Genomic DNA, 25,427 nt, shown 5'->3' on the forward strand with positions numbered 1-25,427 from the left:
CTTGCTTTGATACTTGTCTTTTATTTTGCAGTAATTTGTATTCTTTTCAAATCTCTCTCATAGTGTTAAATTATAGTGGTAATGCTCCATCAATTAAAATTTTATCAACTTTATGGTGTAGAACACTAATTAATCAGTTGAATTGTATTCTGATCAAGTGTAACATTGTGTAGCTTTTGTATAAAACCAAGAATGGGAGAAATGGTCCAAATATCGGCTTTCTTGCTTTAATAAGATCACTGTTTCCAGTGTCACAAATGTTCCAAAGGGTCTGCAATCAGAGGGGGCCAGTTCTTATTTCCCTCCATTTTCTTTTCTTTTTTTTTCTTTTTGATGGTAGCTATAGAAGGTTTTGAAAAGAACCCCTAATTATTGTAGCCTGCTGTGTTTATTGGAGACATGGTTATGACATGGCTAAACAATAATAATAAAAAAAAAAATAATGGACAAACTTCTTCTCTGTGTTTCAGGGTGTTGGGGGTCTGTGTTTAGAGTCTAAACTTGATTTAATTTAGAAATGGCACAGTATTTTAATAACCTCAAATCCATCATTTATGATACTTGATACGTAACTGCAGGGGTATTATTCAGTTAAGTCCCTGTAACTTAAAAGCTATATTGTACAGTTTTAAAGCCCTCTTAAAATAGAAGCCAGAACTCTAAATATCCAAACTTGGGCATCTGGTCTACTGAGTACATACACACTTCTATCTTGGTTTAACATTTTTGAAAGGCCAAGTATTTTCAATTCACGAATAAATCAGATTTTCTTAATAATCCAATGTGAGAATGAGGAATGTACTGCTTAGACTTTAGAAATATTTTAATGAATACAGAAAAATAGTTCTGACTCTACATGGACTAAACTTGATTTCAGACGAGAAAGAATGTGTTAAGATTTAGTGTGGGTCACTACATGTATGGTGAAGATGGACTGGTATTCTTCATTAACTTTAAGCAGAACAAAGCTAGTTTGCTGGAAGGGTTTAATTTACACTGTGAACTGTACAAATACAAGCTTATGCCTATTACAAGTTTTCAAAATTAAAGGCAAGTGTTCAATTTATAGACAGAAGACCAAGATTGTTGTGGATTCCACTCTCCAGTCTTAGCATCCAAGTCCTTTCAGAATCTCAGTGGCTAATGCCCCTATTGTAGTGTCTGGGTGGGATCTAGGAGAAAGAAGGGAGCAGACATTAGTAAAGAGCAGAGTAACAGGTGTTTGTTTTTTTATTATTTTTAAGAAAGTAATGAAGCTTTATTCAAAGCAAAAAATGTACGGTCAGTTAAGTTATACATAAATACAAAAATCGCCTTAAGCCTCACATTAAATTCACAGCAATGTGCTGATAAAAACTGACATTTCATGTGGACTAAAATTCAGCATGAATATTATCGGCTGAAATTTACAATAGTTGTTTACTCATGAATATGCCAATTAGAACACAGTGCCAAGTACAGACCTGCTTGAAAAAGATAACAGCTTTGCCCATATGTATTATGGATGCTCTCCACAGTGCGTGAACTTTAATTACTAATTAAAAATGAATTAGATTCTCCCTAATTTTCTGCCCACAAAATTAATTCCTAACTGGACAGTACTAGTTCAGCTATTGGCAGAAATTTAGTTTTTTTCTCAGGACTATTGTCCACAATTAGCCATTTTTTTTCCCTAAAAGACCTCAATAGGAAAACCTGAATTATCATCTAGGCAAATACTAGTAAGAGTGAACCCAATTGCTGAGATCAGAAATGTTAAGCATGTTGGATGAATTTCTCTGGGTTGGGCAATGCAGAGTACAGACTTGCAACATAACAGTTTGGTTAATTCAGTCAAGGCTTCAAGGCACTGTTATAATTTTAAATATTTCACTGGAGCATAAAAGTAAGTTTTCTGCATCTCGAGGACAATGATTGGTGGCTACAAAGCCTAGCATTAATGCATTGTTTGCAGTACAGGTTTCCAGCACCTTGCCAAAAATGCAGTAACATTTGAAGCTTTGCTTCCAAAGCATGGTCGAGAAACTTCAAAGGGATGCCTTCTCATTTTAGCAGAGGAAAAGGAGGGGTACTGAAGGGGCCAAGAGCAGCCCAACAATAGGCCTGTATCAATCTCGGGGAGAGGCATCAGCTCAAGGAAGCTCTCATCACACGACTGCGCCTTGGCCTCTGACAAAATGGATCAAAGCAGAGGCCTGAGAGGGGACTGAGGGCTGCACCAGAGGCTGAAAAGAGCTTGTCTTTCTGGGATAACTCACCTGGTTTCTTGGGTCAGTTTCCGGAGCACATGCACCAGGCTCTGACCTTCTTCTGAACTCCAGCAAAATGTGTCTGCAGCACCCATCTGTGTGGGAAGAGATGAAAAGGGGACACTGTGAATTGCAAGCAATTGCATAGGTTTGAAAGCCCAAATAATGGAACACAAACATTCAAAATTCACACAGAGCAGGTGGATTAGAGATTCCGTGTCACTGACAGAAGGCCAGAGATGGAGATCTGAATCCTAAGAATTAAGGGGGAGAGAAATGCATCAATCTGATCATTTGGCATTGGCATCATATTTTAAATAGTTCTTAATCATGTTGAAATTTCACACACTGAGTTGTATACATTTTACTGAATTAAATGTACTTCCCTTTTAAAATTAGTGCAAAAAGATTCATCTTTACTACGTCCCTCAGAGGGAGAGTTTCCTCTCATTGCTTCAACCTTTGAACAGAAAACTAACAAAACCAAGCAGAGGGCTGAGAGCTTGGGTTTCTTTGAGCAGTCCTTATTTCTCAGCGTCCTGTGAACTCACATTTAGAGGGTAAATGCAGGAGAGAGAAATCATGATGATTAGGCTTCTCTCGATATTCGGTGTCTGGGTCGTCAGGTTTGTATATCGGCATGTGAACTGAACAAGGCAGACACCGATCAGAAAGACGATGAGAAAATGCTTAGGTTTACACTACAGCACAGCAGTGACATGAAGTCCTAACTCACCAAAAACACTAAAGCCAAACTAAGGAAAAATAAACTTTAGTAGTAATTACTGGGGCATGAGAGCCCAGAAGCACTCTATGGCAATCTCTGATGTCATCCCCCAGCCTGCCACTCCACCGTCTGGCCGCCTGCCTCACGAAGCTCCTGTTACTAGGCAACAGTGTTATGTACCTGGGGAGATACTCAGCGTTCGACTTCTTCCTGTCCTCAATACCTCTCCTGAAATCCCTTCTTTTCTAATACAGTACACAAGCCTTTGTGGATTTGCCACCTAAATACAGCACAGTTGTTCTTAGCATTATTAGAATCTCAACAGTGCTGTGTAACGTACACACATGCCTTTCTCGTTCTTTATAGTTGAACATTTGCATTCTTGCATTTAGTTCTTTTTATATCATTCAAACACAACTGGACCTGATCTAGAAGTAACCTGACATTACAGACTGCAAAGAGAACGTTATGTAATTTAACAAATGTATCCAACAAATCCAAGAAAATTCATCTACTTCAAGTGCACACTGACCTACATGGTGTGTGCACACAGCTTTGTGCACACAATTTCAGTGGAAACGTTTGAAGGAAAAGCAGATGTTCTGGAGCAGCTGCACATGAGCCAAGGTCACCATGCCCAATGTCAAGCAGTGGTCTAAATGGGATAAAGCCACCCTAGCAATGAGCGGTCCAGTGGCAGAACTGCACTCTCAGGATTGACTGTGCTCCAGGCACATTTGGGATAAGCTGGAGCGGTGTTTATGATCCAGAACTAACCATCCATCACGAATACCTGACCTCATAAATGTTAATGTGGCTGATTGCAATAAAATCCTCACGGAACTGCTTCAATATCTACTCTAAAGCTTTCCCAGAAGAGCAGAAGCTGTTACTGCAGCGTATTAATATCCTCCATTTTAGATAAAAGGCTTGTATACTGAGTGCTCGCAATACACTGACTATTAAAAGAGCTTTATTTGAACACTGATAATATGCACTCTCTATAAAAACCAGAGCAACTAATACGTTTAGCAAACTTGAAGACACAACGCAGAGGAAAATCTAACGATTCGTGTCTACTCCTCGCTCTGGAAGCTGTTAATGCGAAAGGCATGAAGCTGCTATAAATAGCAGGTAGAACAGAGGTGTTAAAGACAGCTTTACAACATCTGACAGGCTCTCAGCCCTTCAGTGAAGCTCACTGTGTTTACAGTACCGCAGCCCGAAAGACTGACCAGGAAGAGTCAGGAAGCAAGGCAGCATGAGGAGAAAAGCTGAAGCTACAGATCACCTTTGATTGTATGGATGGAGACCCAGTAGAGTGGAAGAGAGAGAGTGAGAGGGAGGGAGGGAGGGAGCAAGGTCTGCACAGGCAGCATTTAATCACATGGAAATGAAACTGAAGTGAATGTGTAGTGAATGGGGACTATCTGCTCTGGAGGCTGTCGGAACCCTGAGCTCAGGGCTAGCCCCTTTACTGCTCACAGGGAGAGAGAGGTCATCAGGAGAAAAACACAGCAGAAAATAAACACAAGACACAACAAAAAGACACTCTCTAAGTGCCCTCCTTCGCACACAAACGAGGCCTGAAACATGTTTGATATGCAAGTTCAGTTTCCCCGATTCACCGCTTCAAAGGCTGACATAGTATGGTACATTCATGTACTTGAAATTACCAGCTTAATTAACATGCCTATTAGCATATTATCATTAGATTCTCAGATACAGGCTTAGAGCTGCTGTTTTACTGACCCATGCGCTCGTGATGTGAAGACAATGCTGAGACCAGAACAGGGCTTCATTTTCATGCTCCTTTGCATTTATCGTAACATTAGTCTTCATAAATCTGATCCATCCAAAGTGCAATATGAGCCTCTGTGTGCTGGGAGCCTTCTGCCTAATCCCAGATGTTCTTGGTGATTTTGGAATGAATCAAGGCATTCACACGTTCCAACAAACATTTATTACATTTTGGTGTAAAATACTCCAAGACAAAACCTCACTAAAGTTACCAATATGCAGAGACGTACTGCCAGGTTGTACAGCACCAACCAAAACCTTTAGCACAGCCTCGACACTCTCTCTATAAACACACACTGCCTTTCATAGAGATGGAACGGGAAATTTAACTGGAATATATTCTACGTTTACTATTTACCACTAAACACAGATAATGCATGGAGATACTTTCCTCTGTCGTTCAGACTGAACACACAGGTATAAACACAGCACACTCAGATTCTAAATGTATCATCTTTCAAAGCGGAGATGATTAAAATATATAAGCTGCTTATAATAAGACAGATGACTTACTCCAGATTTAACAGTTATGGGATTTAGTCAAATGCCTGAAGTGAGATGAGCTCTTGGTTTTAAAACAGATTTACAAATTTGTGTATAAGTAAGACGCACACTACTGTGCAGAACATTACACATGGATAAGTATTTCTGCAGAGTTCTTTGAAAACTCAAAAGCTATATTTAATTGATTCATATAAAAAAATTAAGTTGCTATGCAATAAATAGTCGGTTCGAAGGGAAATAAAATCAAATTTCACAGTTAGATCACAGCTAAAGCCAAAGGTGAACTTGTATTAAAAATTAAACATACACACTGAAAGGAAACACAGACACAAACACAGACAGTGATGTGTGGAATGAGCTCCAACAACCTGAAAAACAGTATATCTACATGGATCAAGGGTTAGGGCTTCTTTATTTAGACATTTCTATGGAAAAAGATTATTATCACTTTAAAGAACGTGATCTACAGACTTAGGTTTCACCAGCTCTTCATTTCCTCTCACTCCTTCATGTTCTCTTCAGAATAGAGCATGACACACGAGTACAAACAAGTCTCCTAAGGGATCAGAACATTCAAATACAAGACTCTTTTTACTCTGGCAACTGGTGACCTCAACTCGAATAAGGTACTTAAAGTCATTCTGGGATTTCTCATATGGCTTTGAGATGTCGTCCACAGGACAAGACTTTATGTAACAATTACGTCTGAGCTCCAACGAGCAAACGTAGGTTCCAATGTTTTGATTCAACAGAAATAACAAACTGATAAAACGCTTAGTGTCAGTTGAGAGAGGACAGTAAACAGTACTGAATATGGAAGGTACAGCAGAGGCGGTCCACAATGTGGCACACAGTGTATTGTTGAAGCTACGTCCATCTGCTTTACCTTGGGTTTTATGACATTTAATTAACTTGCTGACATTTATGTTGCTGTTTACAAAAATCAAACAAACAAACAAAAAACACAATGGCATGGACACAAACAATTCTATTTTGGAGTGCTCAACAGGTGCACAAACACAGGGCTTGTCTGTATTTTTAACAGCATTCAGAACCTCCCAGAAAAGAAAAAAGCCTTCAGAAGGTAAGCCTTTGTACTGAAAAACTTGGCTAGGTCTGACTGGAGTTAACAGGTTTAGCTACACTGGGATAAAAAGTCACAATGGTAAATGGAAAATGCTAAAACACTTTGGGAATCATGGGAGAATCAATGGGGAGTGCTGGTCTGTGGTCGATGCATAAGAACACCACGTACCATCCCACCATTTAAAATAAAACCACGAGGCTTAGTCACAGTACGCTGCCCCCATCCTAAATGAAGGTTTTGTTGCGGCCTGGACTTGAAATCGAACCCGCTCCCTCTGCTTGCTTTGAACTGCTATTTGAAAATAGCTTCAACACGTGCTGGATCTATTTCTGATATTATGAGGCAATTAGGGAGCTCTTTGATGGCTTGATAAAAACAGGCATACATAGATTTTACAGCGCAGCAATTAATGGATACTAATTAAAAGGGCTTTGTTGATGGCTGGGTTGAGAGGAAGATGAGTGAGTCTGGTTTTCCATCGCTTAATTGAAACCCTTTGTCACTTGCCCACTCGCGTGAGGATAAGTGCTCCGTGTCATTTGGGGAAAAAGGAAGAAAATATAAATTGATTTGCATAAATGTAATGCCGATTTGCATAGCCTCTGGTAGCGGCCGGATCTATACACCCTGGTTAACCATCTTTCTGAAGTCTGATAAAACATCACTCCAGCGTCCATCTGTTTGTCTTATCCCAATTAAATTTCTTCAGAAATCCTTCAACTTGTCATGAACGCTGTGCTTCCTGTTTGGGTCTCATGAAGACGAGATTTGACTGTTCATTAGTGCCCTGCAGTATAGACTTGTCCAGTATTTTGTTTGGTAGTGAAGAGCTATTGTACACAGTGAGGTGAAGAAAGACTAAAATGCAAAATTCATTTTGTTCTGTTTCTTGTTGAAATGCCAATCATTTCAACAAACGATGCTGTGTGCACTAGAGAAGCTCAAAGCACAAGGATTTAAGAAGCTATCTCTCACTTACAGAACAACAAGTCCACTCTGAAGTGCTATAACGCTCAGTACAGCTATGGTGGAGAGAGACAAATGACAAATGCCTATGAGTAAACTAACAAATATTAGCTTGTTTACACTAACCTGGTCATTTGTACCTTGTCTGTAACTGTTTTATCCAGTTCAGTGTTGCGGTGGATACAGAGCCAGGAATCATTGGACACAAGGCAGGAACACGCCCTGGACAGGGCACCTAACCATAACAGGGCAGCTAACCATAACAGGGCAGCTAACCATAACATGGCACCACACACTCGCACGATCACTCACACACGCTCCCAAATGGGCATTTTTGAACAGCCACAAATGTGTTTTTAGACTGTGAGAGGAAATAGGAGCACCCGGAGGAAACCCATACAGACATGGAGAGAACACATCAAATTCCTCATAGACAGTGACATGAAGCAGGGGTTCACTCCACAACCCCAGGACCCTGGAGATGGGTGTCAGTGACACTGCCTGTTGCTTTATCGTGACGTCCTAACCTCATAATACTACAGCACATTTTAAAGTCAGGTTCCCGTTTGAAAAAGAAAGGGTACATATTTCATCCAAGTTTAAAATGAGAAAATAATGAGGCTACACAGGAAGCATGTGTAGAAGGAAAACAATTCATCTCTGCACTTGAACAGCTAAAAAAAAAGAAACAAACCTATATTCACTAAGTCTTTTAGTAAATGCCAACAAAACAATTCGGACAGTTGCGGCTTCATGCCTGAATGCTTGAATGACAGGTGCTATCAGATTAGAGCCAAGTGAATTCATGACAAGAAATTCTCTATTTTAGAAATACATATTTTAACACTACACTAAAGTGAGAGCTGATACAGAGAAAGTAAGAGTAACGAGTAAAAAAAACAGTAACTGTAACATCGCACATTTACTCGTAGATATGAACAGAACTCTGAAAAGAAACTTAATAAATCAGCATCAATCTGAGTTGGGAACTTCAGACGCTTAAACTTTTCTGTAGTAAGAGGCATCGGCTCAGAAGATGTCAGCCATCAAAGATTTGTGTTGAAACGACCTCTCTCCTCTTCTAACAAAAAGGGCTGATGCCAGTTTGATGGTGCATTTAGTCCAGATGATACTATCGCCTTCAAATTGGGGCCTACTCCCACCTGAGCCAGCATTTAGTGGTAATTTCCTTCCATGAAGAGCTCAGGGAGGTAGTGCCAGAATCTGAGTGGGTGTGCTGTTTCGGAGTGCAGATAAGCAGTTGGGCTGAACACTAATGCAGATATGAGGAGATAGCATTGTTTTTCCCCCTAACACAATGCAGAGCAGATCAGGTTGATGGGATGGAGAAGAGATAAGACTGGAGAGAGAGAGAGAGAGAGAGCGCTGGGAGGAAGAATCTTGTATTAGCTCTGCTCTTGAGGTAGAAAAAGCAACAGAGCTGAGATAGGTGAGCAGCAAAATCTAAAATGTGCAAGGTCAGACTGGGAAGCATGCAGAAATAACAGTACAGCTGATGAATATTATGATTATTCACATTTGACAAATTTGAGGCAGATTATATTCAGATTGAAGATCATAGTCACATAGACATTCACAATGGTGATGTGTCATTGTACTCCAGCACTAATAATTCATTGTTAGTCTAACAGTTTTAAAGTTTTCCCCGAGACATTCTTTATAATGTCACTGTCCAAAGAAAGACATGTACAAAAATAGTCACTTTTTCAGTAACTTCATAACTTTCAGTAGAAGTCAATGTAAGAAGATTTTATTCCAAGTAATTCTGAAGCATTTCTGGTGGTCCATTCATCATGAAATCTTAACTCAGAGTGAAGGACAGCTACTGTGTTCAAATGTAGGAAACTAAAAATCGAAAGGTCATTCAGTCTAAGAGATGGATATCACCAAACACTGGCTTTTAGACTTTTGTTGTAGCTAGCGAAGACTCCCAGTTTGAAGTTGAATTTGCTTCTGAATTTCCTTTATTTGTAAAGACAGTGCTATATAGAGCTTGCATAATTCTCCAACTGTATTATTGGGCTCATAAGGGCTTGCTTTCTTTAAAATGTTTACATTCACACACACACACACACAAAAAAAGCCTATAAATATTAGATACCTTTTGCACATTCCGTGGCCAAAAATGAGCACATCTGAATAACAATAAAATGTCCCAATACGAACAAAACTACACTTCTGTACTTTAGGGAGGGGGTTCTATATTTCATGTTGAACTGGAGCACACAGAATTTAGAGGGGCTCAGCTGTACTCCTCTGCTTGCCAAACAGTCATAATAGAAAACTGTGCATCTAGGCTGTAGTAAAATAAACCGATTACTCTCCCATGGATGGCAGAGAATAGGGTCTAATGATGCCTCTGATTAAATCTGCATACCTACATGTTTATAGTTCTCTATACATACATATTACTATTTAATACTATACTTATTCCTATATACTGCTGCTGAAATAAGGCTGGTTTTGAAATGCAATACCTTCATGAAGTAGTAGCTAATGTTGGCATCAGTGAGCCAATAAAAGCACACTTGTTTAAAACACTGCTGACTAGCTGTTTAAATAACATTCAATTTGGATGCTACTAACATTAGCATTTATTGATTATTCAGTCTGAAATATATTCATTGTTGGCAAACACGTTATCTAAAAAGATATGACGCGGTATCTGGTGTCAACTTTAAGGTACCTGTGCTAGTATGGGAAAAAAAAAAAAAATGCTCCTCTCTTAAGTGGAAGAAATCGGCTATTATGTAAAGGCCCTTTACTTTGCCGAATCATGACAAAGTAAGTCAACAGAACCTCACACAAAAGCAATCATAAATTCACCTCACATCATCTCAGTCCCCATCCATGGCCAGCAGCATAGTACTCAACTATGTAGACTCATCTTTCAAAAACAAGCTCCTATCTCCTGCCAGTCGAACAGTGTGCAAATCTGTGGTTGTGAGCCCCGTCTGCTGGCCCAGGGCACCGTACCTGGGTCAATACTCTTTCATGCAGCAGCCGGGAGGAGGGCCACTGTTGCTGCTGTCGTGCTGTGAGGGGGTGCAATCTGTAGGGGTGGCCAGAGCCGAGCTAATGAGCACAGCACTCAATCCCAGGAGTGCGAGCGTGCACACACACACACACACACACACACTCTATGTGTCTGCGAGAACCGCTGTCCTGCTCCTACCTCTGCATTATTCATACACTCAATACAGGCAGCCACTCGCCCCTGTCCTGGGAGCACTATATGTGTGTGCATGCGTATCTCAATATAAGCGTGTATGTCTCTCTCTCCCTCAATCACTTTTTCACTCTTTCTGCCCTTACTGGGACTGTCTCGCCCTGTTCTCTCTTGCTTGCACTCACGTGATAGTAACATGGTTGATTGTGATCAACAAAGTTACAGCAACAACTGTAGACTCATTGCCTGGGTGAGATAGTTACACTGTATATGGACAAGGGGACAGAAAATCACAATACAACAACTGTAATGAAGCTAAATAGTTGCTTATAACCCCACTACTGATTTCAGTTAACCAAAATAATGCATAAGGTACTGTCAACAATGTTATGCTAATTGAACAGAAGCTCCATAAGACAGCAAACTGAAGAGGGAAATATTCTTCATTAGATCAATCAGGAATTAACTATTTGAGAGAGAAATCATCTATCACTAACTATATTTACACGCCAAGTGGTGGTTTGTAATTAGAATGTTAGTGTAACTAATCAATGAAAAAGCACAGTTATATTCATAGGGGTGTTTTACTTTATAAGAAGTGCTGTCAACTTTAACACGTTATTAATCTAGAAACTTTAATGCGTTGATTTCAAGCATTATACCAAATCAAGCATTATACCATATTCGTTTTAGTGTCATATTAGTGGTTTATCAGTGGTTTATCAGTGTCCATACTGTTGAGTTCAGATAGCAGATTACCTTATTTTTATGCTGAAAAATGGATTAAATCTATCTCCCCATACCATCTCTCTCTCTCTGTCTCTCCCTCTCTCTCTCTCTCTCTCTCACACACACACACACACACGTGCATGCAGAAACAGCTGCTGCAATAAGTTTGGCACTTTTTCCTTGTGCCTCATTTAAAGTTGTTGAAGCTGGAATATAGAGGTGTTTTATTGTCTGAGCTGTGAGCTGCACCCTGTAATTTTCTCCATTCAAGTTTGTGTCTGAGTTTCGTTTTGTTTGATGTTAACGCTCCCTGTGACCTTTTCTCAACAAATTGAGAGATTCTAATTCATATATCACAAAAACTACTCAGAAATATTAAAATAAAGTAAAAAGGACAGTTTCCTCTAACCAGTTTGTTGTGCATATCACTACACACATTTATTTATCTCCCTTCTAAACAAACAAGGAAATATTAGAATTTTAACTTGTGATTAATCATGATTACTCACAGAATCATTTTTTTAATGATAGACACAACTAATTATAAGATTATTCTGGCATGTATGCAAACTGAATTAAGAGTTCAGGATACTTCAGGATAGTTCAGGAAATGTTTTCTAAACATTTTTAGCCAAGAGAATCCTGATCAAAATGTGCTTTGAGGATAAAACCTGACAGGAAAGAATAAGACTCGAATCTGGGACAGTTAACAATATAACAGGTCATAAACAGTCACCAAGGCACCATTACGCATCACAGCGAGACACACACTGCTGTAATAAGTTATCTGAAGATGTTCCAGACCAATTTAAAATTGTCCTCATTACTTTATCTCCCAAAGTATAATAATTTATAAACTAGCTAGTTACCTATCCTGTGACTTTACCCGTGAAAATGATTAAGTATCCACCACCCAGTGTATAAGATCAATAGAGCAGCGACAGTCAATTTCTTGCTTTGTTAAACACATGCATCATCCGATGTGTACACTCGCACACGACCTTGATGTACACACCTCCAGACAGACACATCCCACTACTACCAATTCTCATTCTCAACAAATTCCAAATCAATACCTACTCAGCCAATGTGTGAAATACAGAGCTTGACAGACAGACAGAGCTATTGTTATCCTGCTCTCTAATGGATTTAGGGAGTGTGTGCACACATACACGAGCTCACTCCCTGAACAATGTTCAGAGCGAACACAAATTAATTACTCTTGTGCCAACCTTGATAGCTGTGCCATAACTACAGCTAAATGATAAGAAATAAAAGGTAGCACTGCTAAATGAGAGGAGTATTGTGATACTGCTCAGGAGAGTCTAATGAGGCCAATTAGAGCACTCATTGGAGAAAAGAGCTGTGGTGGTAGCATGAGGTGTCAGAAGCGGTGCTGTATGATCAGACAAGCAAGAGAAAAAAAAAGCTGAATTCATTGAGGATTATCTTGCAGATATACATTAGTCTAAACAACACAAATTCTAGAGTTAGGGGAGAGATAAAGCAATGATTTAGATTTACTCATGAAGGTTCTGCTGTTAAAGCTGCTGTTGTGTTATCTGATAGAAATTATGAGATTTGTATTATGTCACAGGCTACAAATTTGAACAAGAAAACACAGCTCATGATAAAAAAAGACACACTTCGCTCACATTCAACCATTAATATAAATATGCAAAACAGTAATAAACAGTAACAACGAGCTGTTTTCTGAATAAGCTTGTGTACTTCTTTTGAAAACAGTCCACTGAGCAAGAAAAAATGTCTTGTGCATTTTTAATACAGTAATAAACAATCCTGAAAGCTCATACACACTGAAATAGATAAAATGATTTTACTGTTGTCAACAGGGACATGCATGCGGTAACTCCTCTGGTGGAAAATTGAAATGAGCGTCTTTCTTTTTTTGGCCCAGGACTGGGCCAGTTGGGCTCATGTGGTTAAGGATGTGGTGAAATAGAGAGGGGAAGCAGGAAAGAGACAGTCAGCTAGATAATCAGCCATAATGTTACTAAAATCCTCATTTAAGCTCGTTTTCGGGTACCACAGTGATGACAAACTTACTGATGTCTAGTCTGTGACATTCAGCCCTCAGCGTTTTAGTGTTTTACCCTAAAACCTACCACTGCATTTTCTTTGCTACTTAATAAGAGAAAACCCTAAAGCTGTCACATTATTGCAGACTGTCAATGGCTGTGCAATGGCTTTGCACAGACTCATAGAACAATCTAGTACTGGCTGAAATACGATCCTTTAAACAGTCATATTAAATTCAAATATCCTTTCAGAGCATGAATGGACACACACATGGGCAAAGATCCAGAAACAGGCACACACACACTCCAATTCACCCCCCCACACACCCCAATACATCCACCCACACACACCCAGAGACACAGACACGCACACCAATCCACCCACACACAGCAACCCTTGCCACACACACACCCACACAGAAAGAAAGACATTAGAGGTGTGTAAAAGGAGAAGATGGCAGGAGGACACCTCGAATCAGTCTTCTCTGGAACAGCACTGGGACACATTCGTTTGACTGAACGTGGGGAGAACACTGTAGGGAAGACCCTCTGTGATGAGATATTAGCCCAGGGCTCCTGCTCAAAAATTAAAGTCAGTGACATGCTACAAGGTCTGCAGCTGCATATACATATACATACACACACGAAATGTATGGATTACACGACTGAGAACTTGTTGAATTTGGAGTACACTAGTCTGCATTAAAAGTTAGGTGTAAACAACACCAAGATGTATTGTGATCAGATTAAGACTGTATCACTCAAACCACATTGAGAGCTAGTCAGAGACGGATCTCGTCCACAATTAACAGAAGTGTAAACAGAATGTGTTTTCCCTGTCCAGGGAGAGTTGTGGGATCGTATACATGTCCGTCAAGAGGAGGGACAACACAGGTGTGTTTTGTTTCTGGAGATCAAGGGCCTGATTTTTCACAGATATTCCATCATTGTATGTGAAGAAATGACTGGAATTCCCATAAACTGGATTGCATCCGGTGTACAACTGCCTTTCCTGCAACAGTTTTAACAGTAAAAGGCCCTAAAGGTTAGAACGCTCCAGTGCTCATGTTCTTTCATTAATGTTTTACCTTAACTTAGCACAAGCCACCTATTCCACTGTCTCATTGTTTTCACTGTTTACAGGGCACAACAATCTGATCAGGCTGACCCTGAGCTTGGGGTGAACAGATTCTTGGAGTATATTTTATACTTTATTTTAACTAAATGTGTTCTCTTGCTATCCTTCTGTGACTGTAACATTGTATATTTTCTTGCTGTGGGACTATAACCTTATAATCCATTAAGTGCACTATGTAGGAAGCTATTTGGGACAGAGGAGCTCCACTGTACTGACTGAAATGGTTCAGTTCTGTTTAGAAATGTAACATGGATAAATGGATCAGGCTTTCTCCCTTACAATATATTGCTTTAATTTTAATGTCTAAATTGGAACTAAAAGTTTAGAAAAAAAAAATAAAACAATTTAAAATTCCCAGTATTTGTTTGTGTGTTTATGATTAATGAGCTGTGGATTAGTGTACAATTGTGGATTGATCGACCTTCATTCTCTGCAACATTAAGAATGGTAAAGGGCAATATGTTATCATTCAGAATTCTATACTTTTTTGTCTATTCACGTGTTGCAGCTATCGTCACAGTGTAGAGTAGCCGCCATATTGGTGACCTACTCATTACTGAAACATACTCAAATATAACATGTGATATTTAAACTGTTTTATTGTTTCTGTCAAATGTGTAGTCGTCATTTAGACATTAAAATGAAAGAAATATAAGTATGGATCCATGATTAATTTATCTATATCACGTTTGTAAACAGAGCTTTGTTCATCTGTGTCAGTCCGTAGAGAGGTGCTCGGGCCACGTCCCAAAAGTATCGCTATACTCCCTACATAGTGTACATCACAGACAATTAACTAACAATACAAACTGTACCTAGATGCTAATACAAAAGGGAAACTTGAACCTTTGTCTCACTAAAAATTATTGTAAACATACAATGTTGCATCAACTGATATTTTATGATTGCTCTATGGAGGGTGTAGGAAGACATTTGGGATTCAACCTAGGCTTTGTGGAGGTATGGAACTCACTCTCATTGATCACTCACACTTTCAGACAAGGAGAACCACTTTATTAAACTCTAAGCCAAATCCAGCAAAATAACTTTGCAGAAAGTCGCAATAAACATTATCCTCCAAGAACTGGTTTCACTGTCAGTGCAGGGACACTGGGACCCTGTAAATTGGGGGAAGACTAAGACAAAGTAATATGTGGCTTGTGTCTGTAGTTTCTTACCCACTAATAAAACACAAGTGAAATCAGACAACTACTGAAACTTGTATGTGACCTGTATATGAATAAAGGCAAAACAAACAAACAAAAAAAAACAACTTCATGTCAAAATTTGGAAAACAAATGGAGCTTTTCCATCATATGGGTCCCGCTCTACATGACTCAGCATGCTTAAAACTTGTCATGTTTCCACTGGCAGGGCTCCCACACAAAATGGAGCCTGTGATGTTGAAAAACCCCGTCTCGGGAATCGCTAGCTTTAAAAAAAAAAAAAAAAACAACAACGGCGGCAGTAAATTAGGCTCTGTTTACTCATTGTGTATTTGCATGTTGTTTTTTGGGCTAAACACGGGTCCGCGTCCCAGTTCTCACAGATCAGTTTTGCGTGTTGCACGTACGGCTTTCACTGGACATTTTCGTCGCCTATCGCCCCAAGGAGCATATAAACCTCTTCAAAACACCTTGAGGTAAAGTTACCAGCTGCTGTTGTGAGTGCGATAAAAATAAACGTGAAAGCTGCTGTAACTTAAAAGATTTTACAAGCAGTGAGTTTGTGCTGAATTTAAATGAGCTCTGCATCTCATGGTGATTGACATGGCTCTGGCCAATCAGCGCTCTACAGGGTTTACACGTCACCATTTAGTACCTACTCTGCACGTTGGAACCCGGAGTGAGCTAGGACTGAAAACTTACCCAGTTCCAGAGACCAGGTACCAGATTTGGCTAGTGGAAAAGCAAAAGAGAAGTGCCGAGTCGGGTAGGTTCCATGCAGTGGAAAAGCTCTTAAACACACATATATTAACAGTGTGATTCACACCAACGCTGTGTCAGATATACTATATAGTGCACTACTTTGGGGTTCCTCCATTTTGTACTAGTGTACAAAAACAAAATTTTCAGTGCACTCAAAAAATCTCACAGCGCACTGCAAAAAAGTAGTGTATAACCCATGTACACTAACACATATCAGATTACCCATAATCAACTGCATTGATGGGTAAACAGCCACATGATGTTGTGTCTCAAATCATTCACTACCCTTCTGAATTCAGTTCCCTATAATAGTGTAAACTATATAGAGAATAATATAGGGAATAGTGATTAGGAAGCCAGGGTCCGAATTTCAAAATTAGAACATGTTCTATTTTCTGCATTAATGGATACCTTAAAAATAGCCGTTGTCATGGTTACAGACCAAACAAATGAGCAGTCAGGAAGATGACAGCTGAACAGCTCATCTTGTTCGTAGCAGAACACAAAACCTTAAAAAATAACCAACATGCAGAGAACTAAAATGCAGAGGTTAAAGTAAATATAACCCCTTTTAATGAGACGAGCATCACACAGAAACAGAGCCTCAATCTCCCCCAGTAACCTTTGAAAACACCACTGGACGCGATGTGAAGGTTCTATGACGTAAAAACAAAAACGCATGAAGCACTCAGTGTGATTTTAACTGTTTTTTTCTTCTCAGGGTCAGGAGATGTGTATGATATCAATTTATCCGTTTTCCCCATTAGTTTACATTAGCACTGTGCTCTAAAACCAGACAATCAGTTCCCAATATGGCATCCACAACAAAAACTTTACATCACTGCAACCCATGAATACTAGGCCATAGCATATACCAAAACATTTTTACAGGACACAGCCATAGCATAGTTTATAGGCATTTTATAAAAAACAGAAGATGTTTCCTCACCATTTGCAAGTTTTCCAGTCTGTTTTTGTGCTGGAAAATAGTCTAATGTGTTTACAAAGCTCCAGTGTCTGTAAATGAATGAAAAGTCAGACTGGCTCGGTCCGGTACGCTAGGCTTTCTCCCTCTCTTCGCATCTGGAGTATTTTTAGACAACAGAGAGAACTCTAAATTTTGAAAAGTATTAACCAAAATAAGGACATTGCTCATGACATTTCCATAGGTGGGAAATATTGACTTACTTTTTGGATTTATGCTGGAAACATCTACTATTTTAGAAGATGGCTAACTGCTTTACCGGACATGCCACCAAACCAACCTTATATAAATTAGTTTTTGTGGTAATTCAAACAGTGAATTAAAACCTACAGACAATTAAACTTAATTCATTTACAAGCAACAGTCGGTTTTTCCACTCAAACACACTGTTAAACCTTAAAAAAACTTGGTGTCGGAATGTAAACATCCAGAGGGAATTGTGCTTAGCCACAATTGTAGATGTTCCCTTTGATACATTAGTAGCATCAAGAAAAGTTTGAACAGTTAGCCTTTTGAGGAAGTAAAGCATTGGTGCGTTATACAACACAAAGGATGTACACATTGGTGTACACTTTTTGTTTGGGAAATCAAATATCATCTGGTCAGGCTGAGGACACAAAACTCCTGTTAATTCCATGTGTAATCAGGGCCTAAACGTTTCATGCTTCAAGTTTCATTTAACTTATGTACATATCTATAACCATGTCGGTTAGGCTGAGATTACCATGATGACCTTTAAACAAAATGATTCATTTTTTCTTTCCCAAATAATGCTTCACTAGGAATAGTATCCTCATGTCTTCATTTTGGCAGTCAGCTATAAGATACAAATGTATTTAGAATTTAAACTGATGCAGGATACACAAGGCACCCATGACACATATGTAGATGCATAGTTAACAGTAAGTATATCTCTACCCTTAGAGTAAAGAGTAATTCATATTAGCCAATGTGAAACTCTTTTCTATCATTGCATAACATGTAAACATTTATTACACATTTGTGCTTCTGAAATGTGACATCGTAAAACTAAATTTTCCCCTAGTTTTTCACTTTGTTAGATAAGAAAGCATATACACAATATGGCCCAAAGTTCCTTTAAAAGTCTTTGAAAATGTTTCAGTGTATCAGTGTATCTTTTTTTCTGAATTAGCCGCTACTCTTCTGAGCAGGTTTTAAACTACATATTTAAACACTGCAGTTCTTGAGGATTTGATAGCATTCAGCCATATGAACATTAGTGAAGTCAGGTGCGGATTTTTGATTTAAATCCCACTAGGGCACGCTTGGCATTAGACATGATGGTTTCAGGCTTAATGTGTGAAGCCAAAATTATTGATTAGAAGACATATCTATGAAAACTTTGGACATACGTTGTATCTACTCATTTTTGTTTTTACAAAAATAGTAATTAGGAAACTCCAAAGAAAAGACTTAATTATTATACTTATGAATGACTTTTTAAAAGCTCAAGTTGAGTGACTTATCCATTACCAGAGAATGCATTCAAAGTGTTTTACGCAGGGCAGAGTGTGTAAGCTTCATGTCATCCTGAGGCAAGTCTGGGCTCACTGAACTCTACAAGAGACAACAGCTCATCTCCAAATACTTGCAGTGCTTGAGTAAAGATGAAGTCATCAGAACCATGACTCAGTCCTCTTCCTTTAGCAAAGAGGGCAGCCACAATTTCACCTCTGACACACAGGCACACACAAACACACCCACACACTAAATTTTTGCACACAGGTGAACTCTTCAATATTGAGTTTCTACAGCAAGCTTTTAATCCGGTCATTCCTCTGAAGGGCACACATTCATACACACACAGAATTGAAGAGAACATGCTGTCCTAAGTGTTTCAGTTGCAGTGCCATAATTATCCAGTCACAAAAATATTTCAATTCCATGACAACAGTCAGCATGCAAGCTTACAATCACCTACTGTAAAAATATGTTCAGAGACATGTTCAGTAACATGCTGTCTATATAAGAATAAAAATCAGTGTATAACAAATGCTTTAATAAAAGCATGGTGATGAATGTGAAATTGTATTTGCAATTTTCTCTGCAGTGATGGACTCTTCATCCTTGCTCATTTTGGACAGTACCCCAGTGTGTGTATGTGCAAGTGTGTGTAAGGGTATCTATGCAGATATGTAAATGAAGGGGGAACATACACAGCCCTGAGGTTGGGATCATAGCATATAATAGCCCAACTAGCACATTCCACAAGCAGCACAGTTCATCCTGCTGCAAAACTATATATTATATTTCCAGTATTATTTACTGAAGAGATGCTTCTATTTGCTGCACACACAGAAAGGCCACTTTGGCTTCATTTGATATCAGAGTGATTTGAACCTATTATTATTTCTCTAGAAGCAACTTTTTTTTAAACTATTTCCTACTTGTCCCTTGTTTTGAATGACAAAAGAATAGACAAGACCACAGCGTGTTTCTCAGAATAGAAAACAAACAAAGACAGGGTCAAAATGTCTGTTACTTTAAGGTCAATTGCATGCATACTTCACACATCATGAGTATCAGTGTCATTTTAATTCATATTTTCCACTATTTTAAGAGACCATAGAATATTGGGAGCATTGTAGTTGACGGTAGATTGGTGGTACATGGGCCTTTATGTCTGGAGTCTGATAGCTATGGATCACACTAAAGGTGTTTGCACACCTGGAATGTTGTAGTGTTTCAAGCTGACACACACTGCTGAGTCACAGATTCTTTGGCATGCATAAACACAGACCCAAAACCAAACCAAACTCAATGGTTTCAATATGATCTCAGTGCTGTCTGTTGTTAAGTCGTGTGAAAAATGTGTAGTTACAAGGTGTAGCACCTGAATAGAAATCAAGCCTTTTAAATACCCAAATCATATTCAGATTTTAGCTCTGCTCCAGAAACTAACATACCCAGGGTGGATTAAATGAAATTTGAAATGTGCAATTATTTGTCATTGTACAACATACATGTGTCTTCCACATTTAATCCATCTGTGGAAATGAACACATACACACACACACACTAGTACACTAGGGGCTCTGAACACACACGGATCATCCAATATTCCTTCTGACATTAAGGGCATTGGGAAGATTATGAAAAGGCTGAAGACTAGAGTTTGGATCACACTAATCACTCCAACCCATCCCAAAGATATTGGATGGTGCTTCAGAGAACACAGCCCAGTGCAAGAGGGCTTCATTCCTCTCTAGCATACACTTGGCTTTAGACATACAACATTAATTTTCAGGACAATGTAAAATTCTTTTTGGGATGGTTAAATAATATCCTTTTTGGATGATATTTTTTGTGTGCTTTAAAACACACAAGAGTGTGTCTAAGTTTCTAGAGAGCTACTTTACTGGCCACTGCCTACATAGACAGCAAAGTAAGTAGCCAGCATTCCAGCCAACATCCAGCCTCAAAGGAGAGGTTACTGAAATGTGAAACATGCTTTTATCATCACTGCATAAAAATGTGGACTCTACATTTAACCTATCTGTGGCAGTAAACACACACAAACACTAGTGATTAGAGGCAATGGATGAACACCCCCAAGTTATGGGCAGCTACCTCAATGTCTTCTCTGTGGATCAATTGGTGGTCAGGTGCCTTGCTCTAAGGCAATTCAGAAGTGAATGTTGAGGAAGGTAAAAGTGTTCCATCATTCACATTTTGGTTCCAAGTCTGCTCTAAGCCCAAGACCACCACTGCCATTGAGACTCTTTAGTGACACAGGAATGATGCCACTGCTCATCCACTCACAAAATACGAATGGGTTTAAAGTGGGAGAATGAAAAAAGTCCTATTTGCTCCTCATAAGTTTCTCTGTAGATAACGTATGGCTAAACAAACTGTGAACAACAGTATAAGGAACAAGGAGTGTGCAATGTTTACAGCCTATGTATGGAAGGTGCATATTATAAAGTTAAATGTTTATCTGGAGAGAGCACTAGGTTGCAATCTACATAATGTAAGAAGAATATAAATTTTAGATTGTGGTATTGAATTTGGGACACTTTTAGCTTTGCTGCAAATAAAGGGGTAAATTCTAAGCTGTGGTTTAGAAACGTAAGTCAGCTTCATAGATTCCAATTTTTATGTTCCCTTCTGATTCTACTGTTATTTTAATGACAAATGTTAAAAGCATATTTTTAAAACGAGTGAACCCTATGCATACCCCAATCACAGTTTTATTGCTTTAATGCAATTTGAAATGGACTCAAATTTTCACTGCTCACATGCATATCTCTTCACAGTTATATAAAATACATAGACAAGACGTTCCAAAAGCAGCTGATTGATTATAGGGCAGATAAATAAACTAAACTTATAATGGTAATGTAATTAAAAGAAATGTAATATTTGGAATAGTCTGTTTACAGTTTATGATGACCTTATATTTTGATTCCATTCTTTTCTATGGCAATTATACAAATTGTGTGATCAGTTAATAATTTGTGTCCACAATGTATGCACCTTAAAATTTTAGTCTTAAAAATTTAGAACATGTAATTTACATCCCTTGTTACCTGTCTCTGATTATAAGTATCTGTAGTGCCTTACTCTGTCACATGGCTTTGCTGAGATGCAGTGTACTTGTTGTTGTTGATGATTGAGTTTTTTTTTTAATCATGCTTGTTAAGTTAAGACTTGAATAGTATAATTTATTTATTTTCTTATGTCTTAATAACAGGTATGTAAGTGGAGGACTAACAAACTACATATTTCATTGTACAGTGTAACTGCACTTATACTTTGCACCCAATAATAATACTCTTGAATTTTGTTTGTTCATGAATTAATAAAACCTAAATACTCAGGTTTCCAGAGTCATAAAATGTATGTACTGACATGTCCTCAACTGACTACTGTTAAGATCCATATAAATCAGACTGTTGGTACATGAACTTATAAATGCTCACCAGTCTTTTGAGTACGCGGAGCAGCAATCTCTGCTGTCTTGGCTCAGGGTGTAACTGCAGTGTGTGTGCGAGGCTGAGCAGATCTTCAGGACGCAGATGGTCAACTCCATCCCCTCCGTACAGCTGAGCCAGCAGTGACACACACTGACTGGCCTCCTCATACACCTCTCCATCACCACATGGCAGCTAGAGAGAGAGAGAGAGAGAGAGAGAATCATTCCAACTCTCATATCTCACCCGTAAAGTTCTAAACCCTTACATCTTAAATCTGAAAACACAGTACAATGGAGCTAATCCCAACTATAGTGACAGTCTGTTATTCCAATGTAAATTTTATCACATTATTTTCTTCTATGTATATTCTGAGGCCACTTAATTTATTTAATATCCATTAAAATGCCTATTTGCTATAAGCTATATTTTTTCAATGTCAAGAAAATATTTTAAGTGCACACAAGCCTTCAAATATTTTAGTATTTAGTGTCTCCATAATTCATTCATTATCTGTAACTGCTTATCCAGTTCAGTTCAAGGCAGGAACACACAATGGAGGGGGCACCAGTTCTTCACAGGGTGACACACACACACACATCTCTTCAAACAGTTTTTGAGTCACCAATCCACTTACCAATGAGTGTTTTTGGACTGTGGGACGAAACTAGAGCATCCAGAGGAAACTCATGCAGACATAGGACACACACAGACACAGGGAGAACTCCTCACAGTCACCTGGAGCAGGACTTAAACCCACAACCTCCAGGTCCCTGGAGTTGTGTGACTGCGACATTATTTTCCTGCATATTTCTCCATGCTACTTGTAAACACCTACAGCGTTCTACATGTTCTACAAGTTTTGGATTCTGGCTGTTGTTTCCTGCTTCTCATCATTAAAATAAACCCAAAACCATTTAGTGATGCTGAGGTCTAGGCTCTGAGGTGTCCAGCTGCTTCATTAATTAAATGTATACTTAGTATACATGTACTGTATAAAGTACTGTTTACCCAATTGCAACAGTTTTGGATATCTATCATGGTCTTGTACATTGTTAGGACTATAAACATTGTTCTTTATGTCTTTTAACACTTTTTCTAAACTTACGTCTTCCTTTAGCATCATCTTATTTCTAAACTTATGCAACAACTACTCATTTCAACAGCATTTCAACTCACCATCTGTTGACCTCCAATAACAAAAATATCAGTATTAACAGCTTTCATAATTTAGAGCCAGCTAAGGTGAAGTGGTACACGCTGTCTGAAGAAATATACAACATTGATACTCCCATTAACTTGATCCCAAGTCAGTTTTCACTGAAGGAAAGTCATACAAAAAGAGGGAGATACAGGCAGTACCTTGCTGATACAGACATTAGTCTTAAAACAGCTATAATTGGGGGAGTGCAACGCTGATCCTTGGAGACAGACACATTCATAGTTATGAGGCAAATATGTCCATCAGGGGATTGATTTAGGGGCAGGGAGTGAGCCCTCTGAAAGCAGCACCCGTCAATGCCCCCGCAGACAGGCAGAGAGAGAGAGACAGCGTCATGGGGCCATGGGGATTTTCTCTCCCACTCTGCCTTTCCCCTCAAAGCCTGTGCAGTGAGCTCTGGGATTCCAGCCTCTTTTTCAGCGCTGATCCGTTGCTGCCCCCTTCCATAGAAGCCTAATCCCATGAGGCCATGGGGCAAGGGCCAGCCGCGCCTAATCCCGCCCCTCTTTGTGATGCCGCCGGCCACTCCAGAATGGGAGGAATGCTTAAGGCCTAAACAATGGCCCCCAAAGAGCACCGCCTCTCTCTGGCCCGGCGGCTTCACAAGGGGCGGGGAGGAGGGAGAGCTGCGGGCTGAAAGGCCTTTGGTGTCTGCGCACGGGCTCACTGGCCCAGTATTGTTCACATGCCAACACAGAGTCAGCACTGAACAAGAGTTAACACCTGCTTAGCCAAGCTCATAAAACCACCTTGTTTACTTAGCACGGCTAGTGGATGCACCAGGGAAATAGGGCAGAGGAGCCTAATGGGAGTGGGTGGTTGAAAAGCAGGCAGGAATCAGAGAGATTAGGGTGTGCTAATGCCACTGTGTGTGCTGAAAAGGCTGATTGCGGAAGAAAAATAGAAAGAGGAGAGCCAAGGCCTACGGGGACGTGTAGCACTGCTGCCCTCTTATGACCTCTACATGTGCTCCATGACAGACAACACTTACTCTTCACACTACTCTGCCCTCTGTCTTTCACACATACAAATGCATATAGTGTTTACGAGCATAAACAGTGAAGTGTGTATGCTAGACCCTGCTATTATTAAACCCTTCAAACCTTTTTAAACCTTCCTCAGTTTCATGCTTGAGTAGAAGTGTAAGCGTCTGAAGGAATGGAAGCTTGGTGCCTCTTGTGGCTCCTAGCTATTTAGGGTGTTATCTTAAAGGTATTATGCTATTAGAAGTTGTAATACTTAAAATGTATTGAGTAATGGGCTGGAATCCACATACAATTTCATACAAATTGGAGTTTTACTGGAACTTCTCAGCCCATGTCAGTCAACATTTGATCACTCACAATATTAAAGGAATATAACACTAAATCATTTCAGGACTTCACTTGTACTTCTGTCAAGCTGCTAGAGGAGATTTTTTGTTTCTTACTAAATATGATGGTATTTATTATTCTGCTGAGATTATTTCCTTCTAATGTTTGAAGAAACAGGTTTTGCAACTATGTTCACCAGCACTGCTGCTTTCTGGGAAACTACCCAACTTCAGTCCAAGTGGCACTCCTAATATACAGAGGCATTACAGTTTGTGTGCTCGACTCCAAGTAGGCAATTTAACTCCTTTTTTTCACTGAACATTTAGCCTCTAAAGTACAGAGCTCAGAGTTTGGGAGCTCGACAACAAACTGGGTTGAGTTCTTGTCAAGTTTAATCTCTTCCAGTTACACCAAATGGAATAAAAAAAACCTCTCAGCTCTGAAAAGCTCAGTCTGGCACAGAATCTGGCACAATTTTAATCTGTATTATTTATATAAATTTTATCCCAGACAAAGCAGTTTCTCATGAACAATAACATAAGAGCAGTAAAGTAGAGACTATTTATGGCCTATTAAAACCAAATTATTTACATATTGGCTAAAGACTATGTTTCCG

General features: G+C 39.2%; 2 protein-coding genes across 4 annotated transcripts in view; one reads left to right on the plus strand and one right to left on the minus strand.

Annotated features, from left to right (window-relative positions):
• Nucleotides 1-467, plus strand: part of ctnnb1 (catenin (cadherin-associated protein), beta 1) — an 11,857-nt gene extending 11,390 nt beyond the window's left edge. For both annotated transcript variants that reach the window (XM_066684052.1, XM_066684053.1), the window contains one exon: nucleotides 1-467. This exon is cut by the window's left edge and continues 357 nt beyond it. The gene's annotated coding sequence lies outside the window, so the exon portion shown is untranslated.
• Nucleotides 468-784: 317 nt separating this feature from the next.
• The window catches only part of ulk4 (unc-51 like kinase 4), a 117,424-nt gene continuing 92,781 nt past the window's right edge, over nucleotides 785-25,427 (minus strand). For both annotated transcript variants that reach the window (XM_066684051.1, XM_066684050.1), the window contains exons 35-37: nucleotides 22,286-22,471; nucleotides 2,259-2,344; nucleotides 785-1,172 (exon numbers count right to left, since the gene is read on the minus strand). In XM_066684051.1, coding sequence (XP_066540148.1) covers nucleotides 1,109-1,172; nucleotides 2,259-2,344; nucleotides 22,286-22,471 — 336 coding nt within the window. In that variant the 3' untranslated portion in view covers nucleotides 785-1,108. The remainder of the gene's footprint in view (nucleotides 1,173-2,258; nucleotides 2,345-22,285; nucleotides 22,472-25,427) is intronic.

Source organism: Hoplias malabaricus, chromosome 10 (genome assembly GCF_029633855.1).
Source record: "Hoplias malabaricus isolate fHopMal1 chromosome 10, fHopMal1.hap1, whole genome shotgun sequence".
Taxonomy (NCBI): Eukaryota; Metazoa; Chordata; class Actinopteri; order Characiformes; family Erythrinidae; genus Hoplias; species Hoplias malabaricus.